This window comes from Neophocaena asiaeorientalis, unplaced genomic scaffold (genome assembly GCF_003031525.2).
Source record: "Neophocaena asiaeorientalis asiaeorientalis breed wild unplaced genomic scaffold, Neophocaena_asiaeorientalis_V1.1 scaffold136, whole genome shotgun sequence".
Classification (NCBI taxonomy): Eukaryota; Metazoa; Chordata; class Mammalia; order Artiodactyla; family Phocoenidae; genus Neophocaena; species Neophocaena asiaeorientalis.
The window spans coordinates 2,546,004-2,569,293 of NW_020185333.1; the positions used below are offsets into that span (position 1 = coordinate 2,546,004).

Consider the following 23,290-nt stretch of genomic DNA (forward strand, 5'->3'; position numbering starts at 1 on the left):
GTCAAAACTGCTTAGAAGAGAATCTAAAAATAGGAAGGGACTTTAGAAATCACTTAGTCCAACTTCTATACCAATGATGGAATCTCTTCTAAAACATACTGCTGATACAATCTCTCCTTAACACTTCAGTGATCGAGAATTTACTACTACACTCTACTACTCTTCAGGAAGGCCTTATTGGAAAGTATCATTTGTTAGGAGAGTCTTCCTTATAAAGAAAGAATAACCATCACCCTATAACTTGTTCTTTAGAACAGGAAAGAAGTCTACCTCTTTTTCCACATGACACTCGTTCTCCCCAGATTACACACGTGATCCAAGAGCACCTAAGATGATAGGATATGGTTTCTAGACCTCTCACCTTCCAGTTACTCTCCTATTAAAATAGTAGCGCCCACAAAATACAGTTGTCCCTTGGTATCTGCGGGGGATTTGTTCCAGGACCCACTGCGGACCAAAATCTGAGGATGCTCATGTCCCAGAGCCGGCCCTCCATATCTGCAGTTATGCATCCGAGGATTCAACCAACCGGTGATTGTATAGGACTGTATTTATTGAAAAAAATATGCATATAAGTGGACCCGTACAGGTCAAACCTGTGTTGAGGGGTCAACTGTACTCCAGCGCATCCACATCAGAACTTCACATTTTAGTCCCAGCTCCTTCCCTCTCTCTACTTAATTTGTAAATTAAGATGAGTAAACCTTCCTTTGGGCAATCAATGCTTTCCTGAAAAGGAGGGTGAAAAAGCAACTGTAAATGAGAAAATCAATCTCCATGAATTAGTGGGATCTGCTATTTAATATATCCCGTAGGCAATACCTTCACAATACTGTTGCAATTTTACGTGTTTAATAAGTATGTTTTGTATGCTATATTTCCTAAAAGTGAGGTCTTCCTATAGCCGATTTTCTTTACCTTAAAATGAATTGCCACAATAAAGTAATCTTTCTGTTTCACATTACTCTGATGGAACGCCTATGATAAGGTAAAGTTTTGCTATTCTCAGAAGTCAAGATCTACTGAAAAAGAGAGAGTTTTTAGAGTTCTTTTGAAATTACATTTTGAAATTAAAAATACTCTGCATTCCATCTCATATAACAAAGTGGCAACACAAGGTAAGTGTTTAATAGTTATTTTATTTATAAATTTCCAGCAACTCTTGCCATTCATATTGTTCTGGATATCACAGATGGATTATGTAATAGTATTATCTTATATTTATCTGTATGAAAATTAGGGGAAAGAAGAGATGTACAGACTGCATGAAAACGACAACTTAAAGCTCACATTTACAGTGTAGTGCTCTATAAACACACAGGTCTATTAGTTGAAGCCAACACTTGTCCCATCACCATCCACCATATGGCCTTGGGCAAGTCATTTCTGTTTTCTCATTTTTAAATTATCTATCACCTGACTTCTCTACCTCATAGACTCAACTGGATGCATGCAAAAATACCTCAAGAAATACCATGCAGTTTAAGGGTGCAATATGGTTACTATAAAGTGCTTTATTTATTACTGGCCTTCCTCTTTTTAGAGTAATACTATTCATATTTCAGTAAAAGTCATTTGTTTGCAAAGTGACTCTTCTAAAAGAACTCTTCGGCAATAGTCTTACTGACAACCTGGCATGATTCTGAAGCCAGTGTCTCAACATTTAGGAACAGAGTATGATATAAAGATATAAAATAGTCATAAGTTCTATTTAATAACTAATAAAAGTGGCTTATTAGTTCTCCAAAATAGAATAACTCAAGAGTCATGTGGTTAAAGTGAGGAGAAAAAAACCCACCATAGCTCATTTAAGTGATGTAAAATACAAGTGATAACTGTGGGCACTGGAAACCAGCTTTCACCTAAATGGAAGCTTATTTGTGTAGAAAAACATCAAAAGACAACCACTAAAAATAAGATTTCCCACAAATTTCTAAAAATTAAAATTCTGAGATTTTTGTTGAAAAATTTGCTTCTTTGGCAAAACATTTAGCACAGACTACACTACTCTCAAATCAATGTTGTGGCTGGTTATTCAGGTCCTTCAACCAAATTTTTAGAGTCTCATTGCTTTTTAATTACAAAATGACTATCTCCATGGCCTCAAAATTCAAGGGTCAACCTAGGTGATATCTATAATGATTAAAAAGGGAAGACTATGGCATGCAGAGTGTAACTACACAATTCTGAAAATCTGGCAAACTGATCTCTATTTGTATATTTATAGGGTACGGCTAACATGATTATTACAAGTTTTCTGGAATGGAGGAACAAGGAAAATAATCTGCAAATATATCTTGACCTACTAAGTACCAGGCCATTAATGCAGTCTCCATACTATTATTCTTACATCAGTTCCTTAGAACTTTTTAGCCTTTGGGTACTCTAAGCTTTGGTTGGAATTATTTAGGGAGCGGTTAGATATATACAAAGAGTTTTATGCTTTAGAAATGTTCTTGGTTTGTCAAAGTGGAAAGATAAATATCACACATGCTGAAAATGTGAAGATAAGGTTTGTGAGAGCTGCCAACTATTTGGGTACCAGTTAGAAAGTATCTTCATCGGATTCAATATCACTCTTGGGTTTGGTAAGTCTCTCCAGTTCTTCTCCATCCTAAAAGGAAACATGAAATCAGTAATTAATTAGGACAAAACTAGAAATGTCCCATTTTTAATGATTACTAAGGAGAAACCTTACTAACAAATCATGGATTTTATTTAATTAAACTATAATCTTGTTAAATGAAATTAAATAAATAAATTCTTGGAAAGTTAACCGCAGGCATACAATGAGATTAAAAAATTGGAATGCACTTCAGTACATTTGAATTTCAAAGTTAACAAGAGCAAAGTAAGGAGCGGCCTCTGCTGGTCTTGGAGGGAAATGACTAAAGGCTGCAGAAATAGGTATAAACTAGGCCTTGTTACCTACATTGATTTTCTTCTACCTAAAAATGTAGGGCAAGCAGTGTTATTAGACTGTTGGAAAAGAATACAGGATTTCTAAATCTATATTCTAACTGATAGCAGAGCAGGCCTCTAATTTTTTCATCTTAAGAATCTGTTGTAAATATCATCACTTCAGAGGCATTACTGAGGGAAGCTTTGCCATGAACTCTATCTAATAAGAAATAGGTTAACTTTCCCGAAGAGTAAAATGTTCATTGTGTGAACTATCTCATATTTTGTGTGTTCATGAAAACTGTAAATTTAAACCTAGATAGAGGACTCCATTCCATGTTTTATTTAAATATGTATCTCGTAACTTGAGCCTCCAAGAGATCACTATGCATTTGCAGCGATCCTTTTGGGAACCTTGGGAACCGCCGTCTTAGCGAGATAAACAAGGTTGCCCTTCTGGCACACTCTGGTTTATGAAAAACTACAGGGAAAAGAAAGAAGCCAGGCTTTTGACTTATATTTAACAAGACTTACTGATGTCAAAGGTCAACTTTTCTTACGAATGAGGCTTGTTTCCCCAACTACAGTGGGGTGGAAAGAGTAATGAATGGGTTTGGTACCAGTTCTTTCACTTACTATCTGTAACCCAGTTAGCCTCTCTGAGTCTGTTTCCTCACTTGTAAAACTAGGAGACTAGACAAGATAACCTGTGATGCATCTTCTGGTTCTGTGACTGTAATATCCTATGATACAACTAATGCATAAGGTCCTTGAGACTGTGATTTATACTTTTTCTCAACCCCTGACAGCATTATCATGAGCCCTTATACATAAGGAGTCCAACAAATGTTTGTTGAACGGTAAGTCACAGAGATCCAATACGCCCTGTGCCAAATCAGCACTGATCTATTTCTTTTCTTGTATAACTACACTTTGAATTTGGGAAGAACAGGCAAAAATGCAGCATTCTCACAAACTTACCCCACTGGAGCGCTCCCAAAGACTGCCACTTAGATCTCGGATCCTTTCTTGCCTAGGTGCGTATTCCAGGCCTTGAGGCTTGCTGGCATTATAAATAAATATGGAGAGAAGAACTGACGGGGCTTCTATGAAAAACTCCAGGGAGGGTCTGAAGTCAAAGACCAAGACAGACACCGTTGTGATGACGACAGTGGTGACCTGGGCCATCAAGACATGGAACATGTTATCCAGGAACTTCAGAATAAAGGCCACTGAGAGGCCCTGGAATGCAGTTACAAAAATAAGGGCTACTGAAAATGCATTGTGGCCATAAAAAAACCCACAGTTCTTAACCTGATCACGGTTACTGCTCTGAAGGCCCAGGGTCAGCCCATTAAAAAGAATGCCAAAGAAATAGAGTTTGCTGTTCTGTACAAAGATGCTTTCAGTGAGCTGGTTCCCTTCCTTCAGTATCTTTTCATTATAGATATTGGCCATCGAAGAAATAAAACACTGGACTATAATAAGAACATGGCCCAAGCCAAGACGGATATGACTGAAAACCCTGGCCGTGGTGTTCCACTGAGCTTCAGAAAAAGTCCACTCCTTTGCTGTGCAATTGTCTTTTCCGGAGCACTCACTTCTGAAAAGAAGACAGGAATTGGATGGGCTGAAGAAGGCATCGTGATGAAATCCATGTCCTGCCAGGTTATGTTGTGAGGTCTCAGTCCCAGAAGTGAGGGCCACAATAGACAAAAATAAAATCAGGAGGGAAGCCCACTGTATCCAGTTTAGATGCCTCCTGTTCAAAGATGAAAAAAGAGATTTTAATACTAGTCTTTTTTCCTCCTCCTATCAACTGTGTCTACTGAAAACTCAATCACTTGAGTACTTGGTTGCATGAACCATACTGTTTTTGCCAGCATTCCCCACAATTCAAGTTCAAAGGAAACCCGTTAGGGTGTGTCTGCTTCTTGAACTTATTTTTTTTTTTTATTTTTTATTCTTTGGTACGCGGGCCTCTCACTGTTGTGGCCTCTCCCGTTGCGGATCACAGGCTCCGGACGCGCAGGCTCAGCGGCCATGGCTCACGGGCCCAGCCGCTCCGCGGCATGTGGGATCTTCCTGGACCGGGGCACGAACCCGTGTCCCCTGCATCGGCAGGCGGACTCTCAAACACAGCGCCACCAGGGAAGCCTCTTGAACTTATTTTTTATCTGTTTTTATAGTAGCTGTCCCTTAAGGCCATTCAGTCATTTCTCATTTTAAGTTTCCTTTTAACCTACAGGTTTAACTAAGCCTCCTTCCTACCTTGGGAACTGATCTTAGTTGTTCGATACGATCACTTTTTAATCTCGCGATAAAGTAAGTTATAGCAGGGATTCTCAATCTAGTTTCCATGAACCAGAATAAATGTGACGAGCTTAGGATATCTGTGAATTCTTGCAGTGTGTGCCAAATCTTCTACATAGGTCTACATAGGAATTCCTGGTCTTCCCCACCCCCACCAGGTGATCCTTCAAAGATCTGTCAAATTTTCAAAGGTATTCATGACCCAGAAATGATTTGAGGAAGCTAGTTCCCAGACTCATGGCCTTATCATAAAATATACAGCAAACTGTTTGATAAGGCAAGGAAAAAATATTTTCAGTGTTTCAGTTGATGAAGTCCTAACAATGCTTTATTTCTTTATTTTTCCTAACAACAAACTTTTCAGATATGGAGGATGTGATGATTATTCTTCCATTTTGCAAATTCATTCAGTTCAACAGACATTTAATAAGCAGCAACTATGTGCCAGGCATGCTGGGAAGAGAAAAAAAGACTTGGTCTCCATCCTCAAAGAATTTACACTTTAATACGGAGTGAGCCATGGAACTAAATGATGACAATATAATGTGTGACATATGATACACAGAACAATTGGGGTACACTGAGGAACAACACCTGAGTCTGGAAATAGAGTCAGGTAGTGCTTCGAAGAGGAAATGACACTTAGGCTGAAAGATGAAAAATAAATTGAAGTTTCTCATGTGAAAAGGGAGTTGGCAATATACCCAGGAAGAGGCAAGAGTCTATACAAAGGCTACAAGAAGGTACATTGACTAAGGAAAGAGGGGTACGGGACTCAGGTGGGGGCATCCAGGGAGGCTTCTGGGGGGAACAACACCTTCAAGTTTGAAGATCGATTAGTCAGGTGGAGAAGAGGCACACCAAGAACAGAGAGTAACATGAGCAAAGGCAGACGTGTAAAGCAACAGGTGAGAACTGAAGTTGCAAGAATTTTGGAGCCTTTGTTGAGCACCTACTATGGGTCAGGCAGTTTCTGTTCTAGGGGAGGAAATGGTTCTCAGAGGTTAACTGACTTCTCTAAGGTCATGTATTTATGAAAGAGCAAGGAAGGAGTCTGAGCTATGGTTTTGTAAGTTCTCCTTCTGGACCAATGCACCTCTTAAGTATAATTCTGAGTTCCCAGGATGCCTGTACAGGAATATGTGTCTGATTTCACCAATGCTTCCATAGAGCTTCATGCTGTGAAACTGCTAACTGCACAGATAGCACAGACAGCAGCACACCTGTGCTCCCTATATGTCTTCTTGTGTATACACTTTCCTATAACCAGATCTAGCATGCAGTGATGAGACCAACACAGCCTTATAGTCCATGAGTTCAGAAACTGTCAGCTAGTCACATACATTTCTGAAGGTGCAGGTGGTACACATTTAGTAGTAGAAAGCAAATGGAACGGAAACCGAAAAGACAGAGATGAAAAATGGGTGCTCAATTTATAAAAATCATTATATAACCAAGTACTGTAAGTCAAGATAAAGGAGGCAATGATATACTCTACAGGTCCTTTAGAAGTTTTCAATTCTGACGGCTATAGATCTTCCACTAATATTGCCATGGAGAAAAAAGAATCCAAGGAAATAAAGCCTTAAATAAGCTAACCGGTACCTACTGCAAATAATTACTCATTCAAGATAATGTTCTAGGAAGGTAAAAATTATTAAGGATTAGGGTGAAAATAGATTTTTAGCAAAGAAAATAAAACAATAAATCATCCTATAAAGTCAGCTGAGGATCTGCACTCTTATAAATGATGACTGATTAGGCACGAAAGAGTTTGAAAAAGTTTGCTCCTTACGGCTTAGGTGATTCAACAGTAGAAACTCACTTAACCGACCTCTCCACTGCCCCAGTAAAACATTCAGATTGATGCGCAGAGCTGAATGCCTCTGGCTGGAAGGCTGCTGAACCTGAAGGCCTCTGCTCCCAAGTGAACTGTTTGCTCACAAAGAGTCTCTGTTCCAAAACGTGTTTTTGCCAGGTGACCTCATTATTGTAATTATATATTTTAATGATTACAGAAATCATAAATTATGAGTGAATGAAAAGGATTGCTGTTTTCATGGAAACTAAGTTGAATGCTTTGGGAGGACAAAAGGCAAATCTCAAGACAAAAAACTTGCCTTTGAATTAGGTACAGGTAAGTCAGTTTAAGCTTAGGGAATGAATAATAAAAATCCAGAAGAATCTACTTTAAAAATATACTTAAGGCTTGCTCCACTATAATGAAATTGAAACCAGAAACCACAGATGATGTGTAATGAATGTAGGTTCAAGCAAGAAAGAAGCCAAAGAACTCCAAATCAGCAAACCCCACACGTATGCAAAGGAAAGGTTCCACTTTGAACCATGGTTCCACTTTGAACCATCAAAAGAATGATGAATCGACACTTACATACCTTAAGTTAAATTGTCTAAAGTATGTATATATATTTTAAATGACATCCCTACTTTGAGTTTTCCTAGTAACTCAACAATTAGGTCCAAACTGTGTCACATATGAGCATTTCTACCATATCTGGTGGTAAACCAAAGCAGAGCAAGAAAATATTTAAGTGGAAAGACGTAACTTTTTACAAGAAACCATGCATCATAACTTTCTAAATAGCACAAAGAGTGACCAGGGGCAGATTTATCAAGGGAAATTATAAATATTTATCAAGTGAATGAATGGTTTTGGAGAAATGCTTGTTATTACTGAGTGGCACTTTTATCTTTTCTGCTGGTTCAGAAAGTAAAGTTCACCGTAACTTCTAAGACATCCAACATATGTTTCAAAATGTGTTTTTAAAGAATTTTTTCCCTTCCCTTTGAAGAAATCACAGAAACTTATATACAGTCTTTAGGTAAAAATAAGTGCTGGTCTTGGTTTCGCTCTCTAATCTCCCAAATCTCGATGTTCAGGCTGACATTATTATTCCCTAAAGCCTAGCAAACAAGATTATACAACTTTGCCAAGCCTTAAGAGCAAACCAATAGGGCTTTGAGGTATGCCTGCCACATTTCCACTTTGAACCAGTAACTGTACTTCAAGGAGGAAATCTATGCATTCACATGGGGTTTAGAGTGAGACATTTGAATGATGATACTTTTCACTTTTTCTCACTTTCAAATTCTTACAAGTAGGTTTTACATTAGTCACTGGACTTATTTTTTTCTACCTGTATAGCCTTATATCATTTACCTGTATGGGAAAGGTTATTTGATAGCTCTGCTAGAGTCAAGTATAAGACAAGAGCTTTGATATTCTAAATGAGTTATTTATGACAAACAAATTAAGAACTTGTGATAGAACTCAAGCTATTCTTAGGTCAAAATTTTATTGCCACGGGCAAAAGACCATCAAATGACTCATGAAGAGTAGATTAAATAGGGAAAAACTAACAAACAACATACACTATCACCAACAAAAAGATCAAAATAGAACAAAGTTGATTTTAAAGTATAATAATAGGTAATACCTAAAAGGTATTCCCATAAAAGACATTATTAATTACCACATTTTAGCTTCACTATTTAGAGTAGCTTCAAGTGCTGATTTGTGAATTAGTCAAACTAAGACCCATTCTGGGAGCTAAGCGCTTGTGGAAATAATAAAAATGGAGTGATTTTATTGTTTCTTTAATCTAAAGAACTTCTAAGGATTCAAAACAGAGTGGTATTAACAACAAAGCAAACACATGCCTAAGAATCCATATTACTGCTCTGAATATTAAGAGGTAAAATATGTAAAACAAAAAAGAAGTTTGAACTGTAGTTCATAACGTTGTTTGCCCCTCTGCCCCCAGCCTATCCACCTACACTCCCTCTTCTACAGCCAAAGGGAGCTGCCTGAGGGCTGCAAAATGCTTAGTGGCTCTGGGTTCCAGGCATAGACTCAGCCTAACTGCACCTATCTCATGGGGTCATTGTGGGGTTAAGTCGAAATAGGGTAGAAAGGCCCTGAGGAGACCTTAGTGTTTTCTAGTCACCGGTGGAGAGCATCCCCGCGCAGCTGCCCACACGGCAGTCGGGCCACCCTGGGCAGGGCTTTTCCAAGTGCCCCTCACCTTGGCCCACAGCCCTGCTCATGCTCTGGGGTCATTAAAAAAAACAAACAACTCTGGGCATAGCTAGAGCTACTAGCCAATTTCAAGTCAGGAAATACCTTTAAACTTATCTTCGGTAAATTCAGTTATTAATTTAATTTTGACATAATACTTGTATTATATAACAACTTAAGTATAATACCATGTGTACTCATAAACTGTCACTTCACAGGGAAAAAAAATTTTTTTACTTGAAAAAAAAGTTAAAAAAAAAGCCCCAAACAAACAAACAAAAATACATGTTTTTGAGACCATCGCTCCCCTATTAATAGTGAGTATTTTATTGTGTGTCAGAGCCAACAATTATTCCTTTATGGAAGTGCATCCCTAATTTTATCACAGGAATCAATATAAAAATATTATTGCTTACATATGTTTTCTCAGAAGCCAACTTTTATCCTACAAAGTGACTTTCGTGCTGATTTTAAAGACTTTAAAACTTTTTTTGGATTAGCATTCTTTAACTTGCTAGTTGAATTGAATTATTCTCACAATTCATAAATAAAATGAAGAAAGTGATAGCAAAATTCAGTGACTGTAACATTTAAATTGGATGAAATGCTATGTTCATTTTTTTCCCATCTCTTACATTAACTATTAAATTGAATGTTTCCTCAGGGTAAAAGAAAACCTTTCAAGAATTTCATATAATTTATGTACTGAATGCATCATGGGATTCAACAAATAACCACTGAGTGCCTATGGACCAAGCCCTTCATCCTTCCGTACACATCAATTATGAAAACACACTATGACATAGCACATTGAGAAACAAATTAAAAAGAGAATGTGAATGTAAAATTAAAATAAAAACAATCACAACAAATATAACAAAGAGTTAATTTTATTTTCATCATCATCATCATTAAATAACAAATTAAACTGGGGTTAAGTACCCAGATCCTGTATCACCTTAGGACATTCTGGCCTTTGCTTTGCAGCAGAGCTTATCTAAACTAAAAATGTTTATTTTATTCAAACGTTCTCCTGGAGATGAATTAGTGATAGCACTTGGAAAGTTTAATAAGTTCACTCTTATTAATTGTAATTTTAACTAGATCCCTCATGCAAATCCTCTGCCAGTTAGAGCTTAAATCACGTAGTCAGCTCAAGGAGTTTAATAAGGAATTTGCCGCTTTTTATCACCTCCAAACTCCAAATAACAAATATATTAATCTTAGGAACTTCTTGGTTCCCTATTAGTGTACAGAGAATCTGCAAAAAAAAAAAGCTATTGAATTCTTTGTTGAAAATCTGGCACTAAAAATTAAAATAATTAAAACCCAATAATCTCTTGTCTTTTGAGATGCTAAGAAAATATATTTCAAACATTGAATCGCAGAGGATTTAGACAGGCTAACACTGCAGCTGCTTTCCAGATGGGTTAAACAACTTGCCCAACACACAAAGCAAATTAGGAATAAAATCCCGGCCTTGGGATTCAGAGGGTATATCATCTGAAACAAGGCGGTGCCATTTTAAAGTATGATATATGCTTTCACAACAAGTTACTTACTTCAGCACTATCCTGAATAGAAGAGCTGTTGTTATAATGCTAAAATTTGAGAAGATAACAGCCATGGCCTAGAAAGAAAGAGAAGATAGAGTTACAATCCAAGCAAAGCACTGACCTCAGAAATCTCCCAGCTTGGTGCAAGTTCACCTGACAAAAAAAGCTTTTTGGTCAAAATCCAGAGGGGTTATTAGGGCAGCTACTTCACTAGAGGATTAAATTCTATTTTTATTGCTTGTTAAACTTACGTAGATATGATCAAATTATTGTACAGGCTTTGAAAATGTGCTGAAATTCAGCAAATGCCTGTGTAATAATCTTTATGTGCAGATCTGGAAATACGTAAAAACTCTATAAGTTTAGGTCCAGAAATAATGGTTACAATGATTATAAAGCATACTTTTTCAAGCTCTCAGAGACTTTTAACGCTGATTCTGTGGGTAGAGAGAAAGCAAATACTGTTAGGCCCATTTATACATTAAGAAGATGGAGGTATAGGTTTTTAAGCGTTTTTAATGCTCTAGGAATTAAATCAATTTATACCTGGTTCAACTGTAGTGATTCAATACCAGTGATTCACTACCAAACTTATAGTTGACAGTCCTTTGGATTTATTCACATTGTTCTAAACACTTAGAAAGGTGTTAGCCAGATTTTATTAAGGTTTGTTTTTGTGAATTTAGTCAAATTTCACATATGAGAATATTAATCTGAACATATATACATTTTGGCCCAGAAAATATGAAATTTATCACTGCCCCCATAATTGGATCTGACAATATTAATAATTTCTAAAAACAAATCCTACTGCCTTCCTCCTTGCTGTCACTTTAAATTGACCAACCCTAAAGAGTATCCACAATCTTATGCAACCAGCAAACACGACTGATATGCAGCTGAATTAAAGAAATAAGAGTAAAATCCAATAACAACTAGCAAAAATTCCAAGAATACAATATTGCTCTTTTCCTACTGACTTTTATGGGAACCATTATTTTAAGGTTTTTTTTTGCAGATGAATGCTTGTGAACCCCTGGTTAGGAGACAAGTAAGAGGAGATAAGAAAAGTACGTGGCTGGTTAAGAGTGGGGAAGTGGCGGCTCTGATCAATCACAGTTACAGCGCTGCTGCTGGCCTGGGGAATTGTGTCCACTCTGTCCAGGCAATAGTATAGAACAAATAAAATATCACAGCTCTTTGCCCCCAAACTTCCATGCATCTCTACTTAATTCTTTCCAACGAGGTGTGGGCATAGCACTACACAGAATATGTATGCCAAGTAATTTATTTTGTAATATCTGTGGCTGTACACAATCAGGAAGGAAGAGCAAAGCAAGAAGCTGTAAGAACAGGAAGTTGCACTCCTGCTTTGGTACTAGGGATTTAGCAAAGGGATATAAATTTAGAGGTAGTCTGTTGGATACAAATAAAACACAACAAATATACACTTCTTGAATGTGAATAATTATGTTGTTGGGAGGAATTCTCAGATCTGAAAAACAAAGTGAAAGAATTTAGGAGAGGACACATTTTAAATGGAATGAACTTTTGCTAATAAAATGGATCACAGAGCTGAAAGCAACTTCAGGTAATCCCCTGGCCTAGGTCCTTACCTTTGGGCCGGTATGGTAACACTATTCTATTTTACAGAGCAGTTTGGCCTTGCCTGGTTCTAATCTTTTAAATTGGGCAAAAGAATCAAACTCCTGTTTTCTACCTTAGTGCCCTCTTGACCCCTCCTTTTCACCCCACTTTCATACTGATTTGGATATACTTAAGAGGCTTCAAATAGAGGACTAGTGTCAACAGAAATTCTATTTATGATCAAAATGCCTGAACTTGCTCTTTAAAGAAAATTAAAACACATTTTCTTAAATGTGGCAATAGAAACCCTCGTTTTATAAAATGAAAATATAGAGGGGAAAATATACACGTGATCCAAACTGAGTAATAGGTAAAAGCAGAAGACACCAAACTTTAATTCTGATTACTAACAGCTCTCTAAATTGGCGTAGGGGATGCCAGGGGAGATGAGAAGTATACCTAGTATTATCAGTTATGGATAGCAGTTAGATTGGGAGGATATAATCTCTACCCTTAAAGAACTTGGTTAAATGACAGGACTAACAGAAAACGAAAATCATACCAAAAGAATACATATACACCACATTAAAACAAGTGTAAGAAAGAGCAGTACACTGAGTGTATAATTTTCTGAGTTAATCATGGGAGTCTGCTGGGAGGTCCTGGATGTTGAGATTAATATTAGAGGTGGGTGACCACAGGATGGCTCAGAAAATAGGCAGACTGGTTAAGGTTACAGAGAGAGAGATGGCTCTAGATTCAGTGGTCAGGAAGCAGCTCCCACAGATCAGTCAGCACAGTTTAATAGTTATCTTTCACAGTGGAAGAGTCTTGCAAGTGGATTGTTAAGTCAGTGCTCAGATGATTCTGCTCAAACCTCAGGAAGGCCAGTGAGGCAATGAGAAACTAACAGTGCCAAGGAAAACGATTAAAAAAAAAAAAAGAGAAAGGTTAGTTCCAGGATTCATTTCTCTGTCTTTTCAATGCAGTCTTCTTTGTCATTATTTACTTACAGGCTGAAGATAGGAAAGGACATAGAAGACAATCAAATTATCCAGGAAATAAAGAAAGGCAGGAATGGACCACTTCATGAAATTAGAGAATTCCTTCCAGGAACCACATCTCAAGTTTCTATTTTGATGATCTTCTAAAGAAAGAAATACAGCAATAAATATATGAGCTTGATGAGAATGCACATAGTTTTAGAGAAAGTAAATTGTATTTAATTTCTGATATAATTCTTTAAAAGAGACTTAATGAACATGCTTTCATAAGTGACTATTAGCCTTGAGAAATCAAGGACTACACAGGATTCCATTATGGTCTTTCTTCACCCCACCACCGTGCTCATCTCTGACAACAGCAACACTTTAGGAATACTGATTTTCTTAGTTCCTGCTAACTTGAGACAGACGTATTACTGAAGAAGGCAACTCAGGACACACTTATGTTTTCTCTTACTACTCTGAGCATAAAGCCAAGAGAGATCAACAAGTTAAAATAAGTGGAACAAAAAATGTAGCGTTCATGCTGGGATTTTTTTTCCCGGGGCCGGGACGGTGGTGCTGTGGTGGGTGAGGGAATCAGGAAAGGGAGATAACTAAGTGCAAGTTTATATATAGGGGAGTAGAGAAAATTAACCTTGCTCATCCTAGTATGAGTTATTCTCCTATCTCTAGGTTTACAAAAACTTAAGAAGGTACTATAACGGAGAATGTAAAATAAAATGAAAAGATAGAAAACAATTTAAGTCTAACCCCTGTAAATACTTCATAAATTTCATGAGATTAAGAAATGTATTCCACTAACTAGAAACTCTGCAAAGCCTGAAACCTCTGAGAATGAAAAGACAACTTCTTGGGCAAGCCCTTTAATAGTGTAAATTCTATGTCTACCTCATGTGGGAAGGTGGATCAAAGTAGTAGAGAGAGCTAAGGTTCAACAACTGGAGAATTAATAGCCACAAAAGGGTACATATTTTGATCTGAGGAAGGATTAGTACCCTTATTTGATACTATTTGCACCCTTATTTGATACTTATTTGATGATGAAACTGGAGCTCAGAAAAGTAAAATAATCTGCCCTAGAATACAGTCTCTCTGACTCCAAAGCGCTATGCTGTCCCCCTAAAGGCAATGGGGATTGTTTTGCAGTATGCTACATATCGCGTCAGACAGCAGTGATTTAGATAATCCTGAATTTGAACAAAAACTAACTCGCTGTGTGACCCACCACAGGAACAAGTCAAGAGGCAGCACAGTGGACGGGACTCTAGGACATGTGGGTTGCAGTCCAGGCTTTGCCCCCTCCTACCCAGCACCACATTAACACTTACTACTTACTCTCTGAGTCTGCTCCTCACCTGCAAAACATGAGTAATCCTATTTCTATTTGTATCTTAGTATCCTCATATATAAAATTAATGGGCTAGACTAACTGATATGAAATGTTCCTTTCAGTTCTAAAATTTTTTGATTCTGTGATTTTTAACCAGTATATAATACCATTTCAAGACTCACCTTTCTTTAGAACCCAGAATGACACAAGCACACAGAAAACCAGCTTCACCAGTTCTGAGCACACATTCACAGTAGTTGGAAGATAATCATATTTGTTCTCTGAAATGTAACAGAAATGTTTTTTAATTATAAATTTTGCTCTATATAATGCTTACATACAGTAAATAATTTAGAGCTGTTTCTAAACTTAAAAGTTGGACTTTAAGGCTGGTTATATTGGGCTTCTCTGGTGGCACAGTGGTTGAGAGTCCGCCTGCCGATGCAGGGGACACGGGTTCGTGCGCCAGTCCGGGAAGATCCCACACGCCGCGGAGCAGCCGGGCCAGTGAGCCATGGCCGCTGAGCCTGTGCATCCGGAGCCTGTGCTCCGCAACGGGAGAGGCCACAACAGTGAGAGGCCCGCGTACCGCAAAAGACTGGTTATATTAAACTTCATCCAGTTGGTTTTGGCTCTTTTGGATTTTTGAATCAATTCACCTAACGTGAATTCACCTTACCTCATTGAGCGTTTTATTATCCTTGAAATTGAGAGATATGCCTCTCATGTTTTCCTTCGAGTTCCTGAAAAATGTGTTGAGGAGGCTAGGGCTACAGGCGAAGAAAGCTTTGTGGCATTAGAGATCACCTTCTAAGTTGACCATTAACTAACAATCAGGGCCTGACTAATCAAACAGCTATCAATCTAGGTGGCTGAATTATTACCCAGCTCGTGATTCCTCTTGTGTGACTTGTCTGCCTTGCTTAAATCAAGGTACACTCTGTCTGTGATATTCCCTGAACTCAGAGTTTTCCTATCTGTTTCATATCATGGTACACATGGAAAACAATATTTGTTAGGCACTCTGGGACAAACAGTATGTTGTGGTAACAGAAGGAAGCGGCTTGAGGCAAGAGGCAACTGGCCCAGGGCTCTTCGGTGGACAAACACACTGACACATCCAAACCCACTGACCAATCAGGAAGCTATATCCCAACCTACAAGTCAATCTAATTAGGAAATGAGGTTTGGTTAGTGTATCTTGACTTAGCTGTTATTTCTCTCCTTTTTCTAAAATGCTTACAAACAACTTGCTCTATGATTTTGCCAAGGACAAACATAAATTTTATTAGTTACTATTTTGAGGAATGCATTTTCTCAAAAATATGTGCTTGTTTCCCTTGGTTGTCATATGAAAAAACTGGCCAAGTACAAAGGAAAAAAGCCAACTCGACATTCTTGCTCCCCAGAACACTCTTTCTTCCTCTTTTCTGTGGTTTTCCCTGACCTTCACAACCTATGCATAGTCAATCCTTTATTCATCTCTGATCCTGTAGCACTAGTGTAAACAGATAGGGTAGGGGGTTCCCAGAGAAAGAGAACCAGGCGTGGCTTTCTGGACATAAGAGAAGCCATTTTTGGCCTCAGCCATCTTGTGACTTAAGCCTGGCCATAATGCTTGTCCTTGAACAGGTCTGAGTAATTAAGGATCTTAAGGGAACAGAAGAATGCAGGAATAAACTGTTACCCAGCAAGAGAAGTGACAATAGCAAAGATAACATATCAGTTGTAAAGACTCCCAGTTCAGTTTCAATGGTAAAGATGAGCCTGCATTGCTCAACTACCAGATCGACTAGAACTGGATGATGATGTTGACCTTTTCTGACCCTCCTGACTTCAGTCAACTAAAGCTGGATTCTGTCAACCACCCAAGCCCCTTCATAAAATGCATGTACCCTTTAGCTTAAAATTTCCCCAATTTTGCTGTTTGGGAAGACACTGCTTTGGGAAAGATCCCTGGTGTCCTCCCTACTTGCTACAAGTAATAATAAATCCTTCCTTCTCCTGATCTTTGGCTTGGTTGTGTCTTTTGGCTCAACACCTACCAAGAGGTGAACCCTGCTTTCGGGTAACACTACCTATAAACCTCTATAACAGTACTTGTAACATTGTATTATAGTTACTTTTTATGTTGTATGTCTTACCCTTAAAATGTAAGCTTTGGGGCTTCCCTGGCGGCGCAGTGGTTAAGAATCCGCCTGCCAATGCAGGCGACACGGGTTCGAGCTCTGGTCCGGGAAGATCCCGCATGCCGCGGAGCAACTAAGCCCGTGCGCCACAACTACTGAGCCCATGCACCTAGAGCCCGTGCTCCGCAACAAGAGAAGCCACTGCAATGAGAAACCCGTGCACCGCAACGAAGAGTAGCCCCCGCTCGCTGCAAATAGAGAAAGCCCGCGCGCAGCAACAAAGACCCAGCACAGCCAAAAATAAAAACAAACAAACAAATTAAATAAATAAATTTTAAAAAGTAAGCTTCTTACAAGACAGGGATCATGTCTTGTAAGACATCCTAAACCTGGCAGTTAAGTGTTCTGCACTTAGTAGGCACTTAATTGGCTGTTAAACTTTCTCCATTATTCAAAGCTCAGTTAAAAACATCTCTTCCTCCCTCTTCTGAGCTCAAAGTTATACTGAAATCACATTTCCATTATCCTCCAACAATACTTTGCTTTACTTTCTAGCACAATACACATGAGCAAACATGCACGCACACAAATGGGGGGGGCTTCATATCACAACTTTCAAACTCCTGTCACTGCTCTTTAACTCATTCTTGCTTTTCATCATTTTTGTTTTTCTCCTTGCATTTCTCTCATGTTTGATCCCGTATCGTATCACAGCATCATATGTGACCTCTCTCCACTCTTCTGCCCACACTTCAACCTTACCTACGCCACATTCATCCTTATTGGTTTCCCTTCACTCCCAGACAGAGGAGCCATGGCCCCACTGTTTACCCATTCTCCCCATTAAAACCTTCCCTTCTCTTCAGGGGCTTTGCTCCAATAATTATTTCCTCGGGCTTCAGTGTATCTCCTTTATCTTTCAATTAACTGGCTTCCTCTCCTCTCCTACAAATATATTCAAAACTCCCAACTGAAAAAAATAAAATATAAGATCCTCCCTCTCCAGCTACCATACCTCCTCCTAATCTCCATAGAAGTGTCAATATTCATTATCTCCACTGTACCCACTTTCCACTCAGATCTTGCCCCCAAGCAGTTTGGTTTCTAATCCCACCACAGTACTCCAACTACCTAGTTCCTGAGATTACCAAACATCTTCTAATTACTAATTCCCAAGAGTGGGTTTTAATCCTTATCTTATCCTGATGTTGCAATTTCCTCCCAAACTCCCTTCTATAAGTCATGTGCATTTAGTTCTCTCACCTCTCTAATTCCTTCTTAATGTCCTCTGAGTGTCAGCACTCCTGTTAAATGCTGGCATTCCTTGGCTCTTTGTTATTTTCTCATTCTGTGTGGTTACCCTGAAGGAGCCCTCCGCTCCTTGAGTTTTAAATGTCAATTTAATATAAATGTTTCCAAATCTGTATTCTGGAACATTTAATGCTCACTAAACATATCCATATGAATGACTATCTCCTATTTATTCACTTAACTGGCATTTCCTTGACATGTGTGAAGTGCTAAACACTGCAGGATACAGCAGTAAACAAGGACACAGCTCCTGGCCTCATGGAAGGTACAAGAGTTAAAACTGTTAATTTCTCTAAGCTCTGTCCAACTGCTCTTCCTTCCTTAGTCTCCATCTCAGTTGAGATCATTGATCTACTCAGCATCCAAACCAGAAACCTCTGAACTATCCAATACTTCATCTCCTTTAATCTCCACATTCCACACATTCTCCGGGTCTTATCTTTTCTATGTTTAGAATATTTCTTGAATCTATCCTCTCTTCTCAATTCCTACTTCAAAAGCTTTGGTTAGTTTTCATCATCTGTGGCTTGAATTTGTAATAACCCCCTAACTGGCTACTTCTCTTCCCCTTTAGTCCACTCTCCATCCAGCTACCATAATAGTCTTTCTCATCTTACCCTGCCGTTTATATTCCTCCAAGTATTCCTCGTCCCCCAGACTCTAGGGCCTAGAGAATAAAGTCCCAGATGCTTAGCATGACATATAAAGTCCTCAGCGCTCTGATCATTACTGCCCTCTCTGGCTAAGCACTCCTTCCCCCCTCGTCCAAGTCCTTAAAACTTTTTGCTCAGTAATTCTGAACTACACATTCTCACTATCCATCCTGCTTTTTTAATACATCTGTTAATTTTTACAGGCTGTTGCTTCTGTTTTGAATACCTCTGCCCACCTTGTCTTGTGGATCAACTGTCACCTTATCAGGGAAGTGTTCCCTGACTGCTTCACAGTCCACATCATGCTCTCCCAGACAGAATATATCACTTTCTATGTAAAACTACCTCTGTATCTTTGGTATAGAACTGCACTTATTATACTGTATTTTCATGATGCATTTACATGTATTTCTCTTCTAATAAACTGTGAATTCTTGAGAATAAAGTCTATATCTTGTGCACTTTGAACTCTGCTAGTAAGATCTAGCCCAGCGCCTGGCAGAGAAATGTTAACTGAAAAAGAGACTTATGTACACATCCGACTCCCCAAGCAGACCATTAACGATCATGATGTCATGATTTTACGTGTACTCAATAACTAGTGAGAGGTTCTCAACACAGTTTTGTGGAATTAAACTGTTTAAATACAAATTCTTACATTAAGAATAATAAAAGATTTCCTGAGTATGTATTTATCAAAGCTAATAACCTGTACTGCTCCATTGATAATGTAGTTGAAATAGTACCTCACAAACCCCAAGTGACCAAATGTATCTCCTATTTCAAAATAAGTTATAATATATATTGCTATAGGCCCAGAAACACCTGTTGATTAAACCAACAGTCAGATGTTATGATCTGTTCTGCAAAGGTTTTGATCCTGTACTTAACTGACCCAAATTTCACTCAGCATCAAAAATTTTTCTTGGTAAGGAATGACAGTTTAAAGAACCAAATTTAAACATGCCTTATCACTGACATGAAGCAGAATACTTTAAAGGGTATTATCCCCATTTTATATACAAGGGAAACTAAAGACAAGAAAGATAAAGTGTGATTAGATGGCAGTGCTCCATACATATTCCAAATCTTAACTTACCTTCATTGGCTGAATATTTTACAAGTAGGATTCGACTGGAGCTTAAAGCAATGAATATAGCCCCCAGCAGGAATGTATACATTGCTGAAGAGGAGCTTAACACGGGATGACCACAATAATTGCTTTCCATTCCACTGTTTTTCAATTGCCTTAAAGAGAAGAACAAGTTCATGAGCAAGCCTACTGGCAGATTAAGCATAATGCAAATACCACTGATTTGTGAAGAACAGAAAAGGAATTTTTTAGATGTCTGGTTATGCCTATACCCAAAGCAAAAAAGTTGGGGAGTACAAGGGAAACTATGGGGAAAGGAAAGAGTCAAAATTTGATAGGACGGGGAACTCTAGAGACTGAAAAGGCAAGAGCCAGGTTAGAAGTGCTGCCAAAGGTAGGACATTTTAGGACAGCAGGATTCTGCAGAAAAGCAACTCTTTAACTTTCATTCTTAGGAGCAACTTTGCTCTAGAAGATAATTTCATATTTGTATTTTTCTCCTCAGTAGCAGTTTTTCCATAGGAGGAAGAAAAAGAGCTTGATGGGAAAGATTTCGTTACAATAATGACCGAAATAGAAATATCTGAAACACTGTGTTAATTTATACTGAACTACTGTTGGAAGTAGAAGACGACTTAGAAATCAATGGCTCTAAGGCCCTCTTTTGATATGTTAAGGCCATTAAACTCCAGATCGGGTAACTACCCAAAGCAACCCAGAGTAAGGATAGTGCACAGTGCCTGGGGGATTGGTGAGAGATGAGCTGGAAATACCACTGCCCACAGCCCAAGGTGGGCGTAAACCTACCAAGGCCAAAGAGACACCTCCCCTTCTCGGGAAGAGCAGCTTTCCCTCCACGATCTAGGAACGCCTTCTTGTCACACATGCGCAGGAGACATCTCGTCTGGGGCGCCCTCCCCTCAAGCGCACGCGCACTTCCTTGTCCCGGGGGGCGCGGTTACCTCGGTCCCTTGGAAGAGCTTCTAGTGGAAGAGCGTACATCCTAAAGCTGAGACAGTAACTGTCTAGGTCCGCAGCAGCAGCAGCGGTAGCTTTTAGGGTCCATACGCAGAGAACCTATGGGAGGAAAAGAAAGGCGAATAAGCCTTTGGACCCAACCCTCCTATTCCGTAACAAAAAGCACAATAAAGACCCGACTGAGCAAAAGCGGACCTGGCGCCCATTGCGCAGGCGCGCTCAGTGTTACGCTTCCGGAGGGAGGGGAGAAGCGACCCGATCCCGCCCCAGCGCGGCCTTTCTCGCGTCACGTACCCGGAGACTCCTGTGTCACGTGAGGCCCAGGTGGCGGCGGAGCTACGGCCAGAGGGCGAGAGTAAGAAGCGGAAGCCGGAAGGGGCGCGAGTGAAGGCTGGCAGAGAAGACTCCTCCCGAGAGGGCAAGGGGTGCGCGTGCGCCCTCTTCTTTCAGCGCAGCCCCGCCGCCCTCGCTCGCGGCCAGGTGACAGCTGGGCCTGGCCTGCTGCGCGCTGCCTGGGGCGCGAGGAGCGCGCGCCCTGCCCTTGCGCGCCGCGCCGGCTGCCCTTCCCCCTCGTCCCGTCCCTCCCGTCGCGTCCCGTCCCCTTGGGTGCTGCCGGCCGGTGCTGAGGCGAGTCGGCGGCAGCGGGGACATTTTCTGACTCCCGACCACTGTCCCGGCTGCCCTTTCCTCTCCGACGCGGGGCCGGCCGCTACTCCGGCCCCAGGATGCAGAATGTGATTAACACGGTGAAGGGAAAGGCACTGGAAGTGGCTGAGTACCTGACCCCGGTCCTCAAGGTAAGCCGGGCTTGCCGGGGGTTGTCAGGCTCACGCTTGGCTCTGCAGGGACCGAGGACCGGACGCCGGGGGAGTCACGGTGTTGTCCGGTGGGGAGCGGTGTAGGGTGGTACGCGGGAAAGGGTGCAGCCCCCTCCCGCGGTCTTATCCAGCTGTTCTCTAGGGTAAACTTGGAGCGACGCTCTGTGCGTACTTCACCCGCCAGAACTCAGCTCGTCTGGGTACATCGGGTTGGAGCGTAGTCCGCAGCTAAGTGGGTTTTAGAACATTAAATCCTAACCTCGGAAGTCTTTTGAACTTTTTAAACAAGGATTTTGCTTATTTTAAAGAAATGAATCTGTTTGGTACTAAAATGACATGTTACTTTTTTTCTTTCAAATTTGGTAGTAAGTCTTGTAATTAGGAGTTTGAAATAGTAAGTTGTGAATGAGGTCGCAGCTTATTAGATTTCAGTGGAACAAGGTGAAATTTGCAACATTATTTCTTTCAGTACCGTTGAACCCAGTTTACAGGCAAAACCCCCTTTCCCAAGTTTTAAAATAGCTGAAACTAGTTCATCTTGGACGTCAGTGATAACACGGAGCAGCTTGACCCTTCTAGATACATAATTTTTTTTTACATTGGCAATAGCAGCATTTTTAAACTAAAAATTGTGACACATTAGCTATTACAGCAGTGACTGACTTTCTTATTTTCAAAGATAAATTAATAGAATTGCATTCGAGTTTTTCTTTTATAACCCTCTATGGTAAGTTTTTTGTTATTGTATCTTTATTTTTCCTTTCTGAAAAGCGAGCAATGATAGTAAATGAATAGCGATTTCTTGCTTAAGTGTTTTTTTTCTTTAAGCTTTTATTAAAATTTTACAAATCTTAGTGTAGGAGGAAATATCCATGGACATGGTTGTTCCTCTCTATTCAAGAAGTTACTCTGGTGTTCTAAGAAGATTTTACTTTGCCCCCTTTCCATGACAAAGCGAAATATTAGTCCTGCAGTTTTTAAATACTTATTTCTAAGAATGGTTTTAAAATGATGTCTTGTTGGGCCAAGTTAAAAAAAAAAGTTTATAAATGAGAACTCCAACACTTGCTACGCTTACATTTGTTTACTGTGAAACCCATCATAATTAAGATTGTTCAGTCAACTTTGAAACTATTTTTTTTGACATTTGAATCGAATGATTCTTTTGCATATTATGTCATCTTATCAGAAACGTCTAATTTACTAGGCATACAGCATTTAAATAATACACAGTTATTAAAACTTTTTAGTTTCAGGGAGAGAGGAGTGAGAGAAAAAAACCTCCCACATAAAATATAAAACTGCTATTTTGAACTTATAGGATTATGTATTGAGAAAGCATTCTACTTGTTCACCAAACTGAAAGTATGTGTTAGCTTGTTTATGTATTTTTAGTAATAAGGAAAGCAGAATTAATGACCCTTTCCTTGATCTTCCCTGTGCAAACTGTTGGTTTACAGAGTGAATTCTTGTAGTTTCCTACTAGACATGGGAAGGCAAGGAGAAAAAGCTAAATCCCTGGGAAATAGATGATGATTTATCCCAACAAGTAAAAATTAAGAAAAATCATGGTTT

The 23,290-nt window shown here is 39.4% G+C and overlaps 2 protein-coding genes across 5 annotated transcripts in view; one reads left to right on the top strand and one right to left on the bottom strand.

Annotated features, from left to right (window-relative positions):
* Positions 1-1,119: 1,119 nt before the first annotated feature.
* On the bottom strand, positions 1,120-21,084 carry SLC35A5 (solute carrier family 35 member A5). Of its 4 annotated transcripts, none has more exons than XM_024735364.1 (7): positions 20,882-21,084; positions 19,926-20,074; positions 14,916-15,014; positions 13,410-13,543; positions 10,816-10,883; positions 3,883-4,663; positions 1,120-2,614 (listed from the first exon to the last, which is right to left on the bottom strand). In XM_024735364.1, exons 2-7 carry the CDS (start codon positions 20,053-20,055, stop codon positions 2,546-2,548), a joined length of 1,281 nt encoding a protein of 426 aa, XP_024591132.1. In that variant the 5' UTR covers positions 20,056-20,074; positions 20,882-21,084; the 3' UTR covers positions 1,120-2,545. The 4 variants fall into 4 exon arrangements, with proteins under 4 accessions (XP_024591132.1, XP_024591134.1, XP_024591131.1 ...); XM_024735366.1 differs by having other exon boundaries at positions 13,410-13,540; positions 20,727-21,084; XM_024735363.1 differs by having other exon boundaries at positions 20,727-21,084.
* Positions 21,085-21,201: 117 nt separating this feature from the next.
* Positions 21,202-23,290, top strand: part of ATG3 (autophagy related 3) — a 29,038-nt gene continuing 26,949 nt past the window's right edge. The window contains exon 1 of the mRNA XM_024735389.1: positions 21,202-21,694. Coding sequence (XP_024591157.1) covers positions 21,623-21,694 — 72 coding nt within the window. The 5' untranslated portion in view covers positions 21,202-21,622. The remainder of the gene's footprint in view (positions 21,695-23,290) is intronic.